The sequence below is a fragment of the Lithobates pipiens genome, unplaced genomic scaffold (assembly GCF_037356315.1).
Source record: "Lithobates pipiens isolate NorthernLeopardFrog02 unplaced genomic scaffold, aLitPip1_a1.2 Scaffold_8, whole genome shotgun sequence".
NCBI classification, from domain to species: Eukaryota; Metazoa; Chordata; class Amphibia; order Anura; family Ranidae; genus Lithobates; species Lithobates pipiens.
In genome coordinates, this window is record NW_027507903.1 from 535,548,482 (window position 1) to 535,556,879 (window position 8,398).

An 8,398-nucleotide genomic window follows, 5' to 3' on the forward strand; every position below is an offset into this window, starting at 1 on the left:
AGGAAGGTACATCAAATTCCTACATGCTGCATATTTGCTGTGCTTTCAGAAAACTCGCTGCCTATTACAATTCAGTAGGAATGCAGCTATAACTACATGTACAGCACACATACAATCCCGCTGCGGCCAAACTGCAGCACACCAATGTGAGCCTTTGCATGTCAGGAATGTGCAGAAAATTATGGCTTTCCTAACACACACAGAAACCCACTGGCCTTTAGTAGACACACAGCACTGCCATTAATTCTTAATGACACCCAACACATCTGCTAACCAATGCATTTTCACACGCACCAAACCATATGGAGCCACATGGTGTGTCTATCTCAAAAGTGAGCTATCGGGGTCTGTTTAGAGCCCTGATATTTCATCAAATGGCTGTAAAACATGTACAAAAAAGTCAATAAAAAAATTCTGTTTAAAAAATGTAAAAAAATAAGGGCTTGCATTGGTCTCTGAAGAGCAATCCACATCCAGAATGCTCTTCATACATCATTTGACAGGCAGTAAGAAGGTGCTGTATTGCCTCTGCACTGCCTGCTTTAACCCTTTCATTTCTGCACTAGCATGCCATAACCATGTGCATTGCACGCATTTGTGGGGCGCTTGCAGAGCAGCACCATTCACTTGAATGAGTCAAGTTCAGCAGGGGGTATAATTCATACTTCATGCCACTGGGATCAGTGGAAAGTGCCCTAGGCCCAGAGGGAAGGGCCCCCGAGACTGATGGAAAGGGGGGGGGGGGTGGGTCAGGGAGGGCCCTGAAGATTCTAGTTATGCCTCAGTGCTTCTGTGATTGGAAACAGTCAAAGCTCAGTGTGAAAGTCCTCTCATACCCAAAAATTTGAAATCAGACAAACCTTCCCATGTGTTACATCAAGTGCTTCAGTGCTCCTCCTCCCCACAGGCTGAAACCCATTAGAAGGTTATGCCTCTTCTATTACAGATCAGCACACTGCACTCTACGTTAAATTAAATTGCAGACCGCTCAGAGCATTTCAATCATCATACTCCAAATATCCTCCATGTGAATGCCTCTTCCAAATAGGATATGGAAAAAGATAAGACTCCAACAGTGTGATTTCGTAATAACTAGGGTTGCACTGATACTAGTATCTGTGCCGATTTACAAGTGTAAAAGCTCTGATGCTTGACCTGATACCTGGGCAGTCTGGGATGATCGTGGGGGGAATTTACAAGCGCAGATTGCCTTGTATAGATTTTCCTAAAGCCCCCCTACGGCTTTCAGCTGCTTTATTGAAATCTGTACAGGGAGATCGGTTCTTGTAACTCTCCCTGACTGTCCTTTCACCTCCATGCTCCGTTGGAGCTGGTAAATATGTAAGGCACAAAGAGTCGCTGCCTAGATTTTTCTTAGATTTTTTTTTTTTTTACCCCGCATTGAGACTTTTTGATCCCCTTTTTTAGGTGCGCTCCCGCAGTATAGAGATTCTTTGTGAGGTTGGAGCCACACTACTATAGGATATATAGAGATCCTTAGACAGTGGTGTTTGGGCCATATAGGGAGATTTAGTTAAGACTCTTTGTAGTTCGCCTGTCCGTCGGAGCTCCCAACATTTAGATTATGTGTGGTTGCCAATCAAGATATGGGCCTTTGGCATTGCTGCGTTTACATTTGTCAGTGAGATCATAGAAGTTTCATACCTCCCTACGGGTATTCTGACACAGTTGGATCAGTTTTTGCGGCTTTGCATATCTTGTCATTTTATGTCTATTGGATATTCTCGTCATTTTCCATATGAAGCTGACATGACAAAACATGTTGAAATAGTAGGACAAGAGAATAAACCTGTATGTGACCCCAGTTCTCTCGGCAGTTAGGGTTGAGATGTGTTATACCCAGGATGTTGACTGTAACTGTGGTCCTTACTTTTATATTGTTTGTTTTTAATAAATGATTTATATATTGCTTTTTTACATCATTGTCTGTGTATATGGTGTACCTTTTTAAAATCCCAGTTCCTCAACTCTTTGTGTCTTATTATTAGGGCTGTTGGTACGTTACTTTTTATAATTGCTGCTGACCTCCTTCCCATACCTGTTTTGAACTGGTAAATATGTCATTTACCGGCCCCTTTCTTTTTTGAATGCATAGTCAGTGATCATTGACTCTGTGCATTCATAACTGAGCATTGTAAACTGTGTTTACGATGTCTCATGTTATGAATAGAGAGGAGCCCCTGTCTCCTGTCCACTCATCTTTAGCGCAGCTGAGGCCCCAGAGAAAGGTACTGGAGAATCTGTGTCCTTTAGGCCCTTTCTCTGTCTCAAAGGGGGGATGTCAGGGGTTTGTTTAGACCCCTGATATCTCATCAAAGCCCCCAACAGGGCTGATAATTTTTTTTATAATAAAAAAATATATATTTTAATATTTAAAAGATAAAATTGTAAAAAAAAAAAAACACTGACACCGTCCACTCCCCCCAAAAAAAGAAAGTATTGTAAAAAAAAAAAATACATTTGTAAAAAATTAAAATAACTGACAGTCCACTCAACATCAGTGCCCATCAGTGCTGCATATTAGCGCCACTGTTGCATGACATTTTAAAAAAGTATCTATCGGCGAGTATTTGTAAAGTGGTATCGACAATTAAATCTTTTTCTTAAAATAGTTAAAAACTTTTCGCAATGCATCATCCGTTCAGCCCATTAAATCTATGCCAAGTAGCTGTGGCAATCATAAGCGCTTGTAGACCTGGAGCTTCTGCCTGGAATATTGGTGTCTCGCCCACAGTACCGGAACATCTCTTCCGGTAAGCCACTAACATCACATCTTTTTGCCAAACCGCCACACACTCATGTGGTTTGTCCTTCTGACTTGCCCTTGACCTTCTGGCGAGGGGAAGAAGGCTGGAGAGCATGGCAACACAGTGTTTATCCCCGCCTCTCAAATACTTAACCCCTTCATTTCTAAAACTAATTTGAAGCACATTGTATCAATAATAGCGTTGTTTACACATTTAACCATTAATGGGGGAACTAATAATGAGAGAGTAGAGGCAGAACATAATAAATCTCCAAACTTATTACAGAAAAATATACATCTAAAATAATTAACATGGTTAGTTTTACAAATTTTTATATTATATTTGACCCATAAAAATAACAATATCCGTAACTATGCGTACCAAATATGTTAACGCAAAGTATATGTTTGGTATGATGGTATATTATCGACCATTTAATATGATGAAATCCACTGTTTCTGCTTCTTTTTTTAATGTATGCAATAATATATTACGACTGATTCTTATATTTTGCAATGCAGGCGTTAATATTCGTTTTTTCACAATATATTACAGGACACAGACTCTTTTATTTGTGCTCTTCATTGCTTGCTACAAGGGGTTATGCCTTGGTAGGTGTTCCTGACTTTTTTGTGGCCAGTGTCCATTCACCTGAAGGTGGCGGCATAACCCAAGTAGTCATGATTATGAACTCCTCTGTATCTTGTAATATACTCCAAGAAAAAGATTTTACCAGTAAACCAGAAATCCTATTTTATGCGCTGCACTGCAATACCTATTACGGTATGCTATTTTCATGTCGGCTTCACACACTGTAAAATATAAGTAACTGCAGGGTTACCACAAGGGGGAAACCTTCCTTGCTTTGCTGTACTGCAGATGTGAATTTGTATATTTGACACAAATGTTCAAAGACTTATCCGCCTTAGGAAAAATATTCTGGGAGATCACTCATTCATATTGTAGTATGTGAAGTGCAGAATGCTGCCAAGTGGAAAATAACTATGGCAGTCATGTAGCAAGTCTGGTAATTGCATATTTTCACACATTCTAAATACAAGCTCTTTGACTGTGCTTACTTTACATTCCTGCTTCTGTTTCAGTTCATATTATTGGTATTTCTAGAAGGTGCATTTTCTTTTCTGTTCACTGTTGTGGAAACTAACCGCGAATGACCTTTTTCTACAGGAGTACAAGACCTATAAAGAGAACTTCTTGAAGCGATTCCAACTGACCAAGCTTCCGCCATATTTGATATTTTGTATTAAACGCTTCACAAAGAACAACTTTTTCGTGGAGAAGAATCCGACTATTGTGAATTTCCCTATCACGTATGTACTGCAGTGCTGACAGACTGAAGAGAATTCACTTGTCTGAGCTTCCTCCAGACAATTCTCAAATGCGTGTTGTGTGTGTGTGTTTTTTTTTTTGTATACTTTTTTGCTGCAGTATGAGTTATAAATACCTGGTGAACCTGCCAGTCTTTTCTCTGCCCCCCTTCCTGTTTCAGTCTGGCAAATCTAACCATGGGTGCAGACCTGTGGTTATCTTTACAGGCATGAGCATTAGGACATGTAATAACATCTTGCAGTTGTACAATCAGCCTGTGCCATCACAGTGTATGGTGCTTATCACACAAGGGAAATAAAAAATAAAAACCCGTAGACAAATTAAAATAAAATAACCAGAGGAGAAAAAACTGCTTCTGAGAGTTGCTGTGTAGCAGCTGGCTAGAATCAGAGTATCCGTTCATATATACATAACTAATACAAATAAAGAAACAAAATACAAAAAAGTGGTTTTGCACAGAGCAACCCTGATCCTCTTCTCTGGTGTCTCTTTGGCAATCTTGGCCCCTCCTTCCTTCTTGGTGCTCCCAGAGCAAGCCGCTTGCAATAGGGGCACCCAAGCAGGCTCTGCTCATTCATGAGCCATGGCTCTGCGTGTTCATTAGCAAACACAGCCGTGGCTGAGCCCCACCCCCTCTCTCTCCTCATCGGCTCAGTGGCTGTGATTCTCCTGCTGCTGACTCAGCCAATGAGGAGGGAGAGTCAAGGTTCTTGTGCACATCGTTGGAGGAAGATCAGGCTCAGGTAATTATTGGTGGGCTGCTGCACAGAGGTTTTTTACCTTCATGCATAGAATGTATGACAGTAGAAATCCTTGAGCCTTTACAACCACTTTAAGGAGATGCAACTGAAAGATTTACCTGTTACCCCCTTAAGTAAGCTGTACTTGTATACTAGAAATGCCCATCTTGAATTGTCCACAGCAATCGCATTGTCCACAGCAATATAATTGTAATGCTCTTCAGACAGGGAAGAGAGTGTGCCAGTGGTATTTTTTTTTCTTAAACCATGCTCCCCCCCTTTTTTTTTTTTCTTAATACCCACACAGGAATGTAGATCTGCGGGAGTACTTGGCAGAGGAAAGCCAGGCTTTGCACAAGAACACAACTTATGACCTTATTGCAAATATAGTGCATGATGGGAAACCCAATGAAGGCTCATATCGGATCCATGTCCTTCACCATGTGAGTGTCCATCTTGTTTTACGTCTGTTTGTCTATCAATTTATAAAAAAAAGTAGGGAAATAAGTGCACATAAGTACTTTATAGTTTTAGATGTATAGTAAACAGGTGCTATACTTAAATGAACTGAAAATGAAAAGAACATGTGCAAAAATGGTAAACACTGTGACCAGTAGCAAATACCACAAGAGAAAAAAAAAATCAAAGTTCCTTGTGAAATAAAATATTGTTCAAACACTTCATGTAAATATCCCAACGGTGAGCAGGATGTATAGTTGAAGTGAGAGAGGTACCACCACTGAAAACTAGGAGGCTTACCAGAACGTTTGAAACCACAAGAACATGTGTTCTGTGAGTCAAACAGGCTTATGTTATATGAACGCTGGAATCCCCAGGTGGCTAGAACAGGAACGTCCAGCTATCTTCAAACTGGTAGATGACTGTATAAGTGTATCTCATAGAGGACAACAATCAAATGTCCATAGCTGCAGTGAATATGAGGGGCAGAACAAAAAAGGGCCACATAGCGTAATTCCATTATAAGTACACAATACATTTAATAAAGTAGGAAAACGTACATTTAGAAGGTTAAAATCGGCGCTTTTTAAAAACAAATGGCGACAGTGGAGTCCCCCCCCGATGCGTTTCGTCTCCAAGGACATCGTCTGGAGTGTCCCTCCACTGCAGCCGTCCAGATATTTATAGAGACTGTGACCCCATACATGAGAGCCAAATCCCTGTTGTGTTTCCAATGTTTTTAATATGATTTCCGGTTTAGAAAAATGGCCGACTGACGTGCATTCCACCCCTCAATCTAGACAATGTGTGATCTATTCCAAATAGTAATATTGCTTCTAGTCCAGGAAATTTACACTTTTTTACAGGCTGTACACTCACTACTACATTGTAGCAAAGTGTAATTTCTTCAGTATTGTCACAAGAAAAGATCTAATAAAATGTTTACAAAAATGTGAGGGGTGTACTCACTTTTGTAAGATACTGTATGTAATAGAATGCTGAAAAAGATGTGCTTTAACAGTTTCCATTCATTTTGTTTTATGTACAGGGCACTGGAAAATGGTATGAGCTGCAAGATCTGCAAGTCACAGACATTTTACCCCAGATGATCACCCTCTCAGAAGCCTATATTCAGGTATATTCTGCAGTATTGTCTTCTGTCTGTCCAGTGTATTTCCTTGTTGTCTAGCACACTCTGCATACTGACCATTCCAAGCATCTGCTGATATTTACACAGATAAAATTGTGAAATAAGTCTGAAGAGCCCATTCCAAGAATGAGCAATGTCTTTGGAATGAGGATGGCTTCTGAAGTCTCAGTACTTCACTCTGTAAATGTATTTCTGAAGGTTTTAGGCAATGCACTTTACAAAAAGTAAATAACTGTGTAATACCTCTCACTGACTCAGTCTAGGAATGATCTGCTGTTTTCTGAGAATGTTCCCCTTTTTTTTTCATTGAAGTAGTTCATGTTGTTGCCCTCTGTGAAAGAAGGTAAAACTTGTGTTTATCTGCAATAGGTAGGTGAGCTTGCATCTTCTCTCATCTCTTGGCCTGTGCCATTCTCATCTTGGAGCATGTTATTGTCTTGTTATAAATACCAACCCATCAGATGTTGCTCCACACTGATGCAAGTAAGGCCGGCCATATGCTATGCAAATACAAATTGCACCACAGATGTGAAGCAGTTCTCAGAAATAGCAGTTATGCAACTCAATATTCACAGGAAAGCTAAATCTCCATGCATTTTTCAGTTTATACAGTAAGGCTACTTTCACACTGAGGCGCTGGCCGCGTTGACGGTAAAGCGTCACTAGTTTTAGCAGCGCTTTACCGTCGTTTTAGCAGCATTTTTCAGCCACTAGCGGGGCGCTTTTAACCCCCACTAGCAGCTGAAAAAGGGTTAAAAGGGCCCACAAAGCGCTGCTGCCATTCAGGGGCGGTTTATGAGCAGCGTATACACCACTCCCGCTCCGCCCCAAAGATTTTTCCTGTCCTGCAAGCGTACCGCCCTAGTGTGAAAGCAGTTGGACTTTCACACCGGGTTGGCTTGAGGGGTGCTATTCAGGCACTAATTTTAGCGCTAAAATGCCTGAAATGCGCCTCAGTGTGAAAGTGGCCTAAATGTTTGAGATTGTAAAGAAAAATGCATACCCAAAATTTTTTACTTGGGTTTTTCCAAATAATAAAAAAAACGAATAGACTGCAATATTTGCAAATGTATTTGTGTGTGTGGAAATAAAAGCTATTAAAGGATTTTGAGCTTTACTCACTTTAAAAAAAAAAAAAATGCTATTATTTTGAACACAACTGTGTGTGTATGTATGTATATTTAATATATTTTTTTATATTTTTGTTTTATTTTGTTCACAGATTTGGAAGAGACGTGATGACGGTGAGCAGAATCAGGAGGGCGCATGAAGAAAATTTGGTCTTCTGGAAAGAGAACTTGCGAGTACTGGAGGTGTAGACGTTGTGGTTGAAGTGTAAATATTTACTGGAAAGTTAGACTGGTCAGCCCGTAGAAGATGCATTACACGTTGAAGAGCATGAACAGCCTTCTCTTGCCGTGATGCAACCTCTCTGCAAAATTACAGTCGAGTCATCTATTTCCAGGAGTTTTGTGAATTTGTATATTTTTATATTAAATCTATGAAGGAAGGTTAAATGCTTCTGTTTGTTTAATATACATTAAATTCAATTTTCCCTAAACATTCTACCTTTGATTTTTGTTAAAGTACATGTAACTCCAATCACTGAAAGCTCATATACAATGAGGGGGAAAAGTATTTCATCCTCTGCTGATTTTGTACGTTTGCCCACTGACAAATGATCAGTCTATAATTTTAATGGTAGATTTATTTTAACGGGGAGAGACAGAATAACAACCCAGCTGGTAAGTACAGAAGCAGGAGGAAGGGGAGACCAGGGCCGAGGAGGGTCAAAGAAAGTCTCTGGAAGCACCTATGCACCTCTAATAGGGGGATGATGGATGATTGATGTCAGAAATCACAAGGTTCACAACATAGCACTAGAAAGGTCTGTCAGCTGTTCATACTGTACGATGTCTAGCCTGAACCCA

General features: G+C 40.2%; 1 protein-coding gene across 1 annotated transcript in view; it reads left to right on the plus strand.

Moving 5' to 3' along the window:
• The window catches only part of USP39 (ubiquitin specific peptidase 39), a 47,357-nt gene extending 39,329 nt beyond the window's left edge, over window positions 1-8,028 (plus strand). Inside the window, exons 10-13 of the mRNA XM_077469572.1 lie at window positions 3,957-4,099; window positions 5,166-5,301; window positions 6,366-6,452; window positions 7,690-8,028. Coding sequence (XP_077325698.1) covers window positions 3,957-4,099; window positions 5,166-5,301; window positions 6,366-6,452; window positions 7,690-7,737 — 414 coding nt within the window. The 3' untranslated portion in view covers window positions 7,738-8,028. The remainder of the gene's footprint in view (window positions 1-3,956; window positions 4,100-5,165; window positions 5,302-6,365; window positions 6,453-7,689) is intronic.
• The last annotated feature ends 370 nt before the right edge of the window (window positions 8,029-8,398 follow it).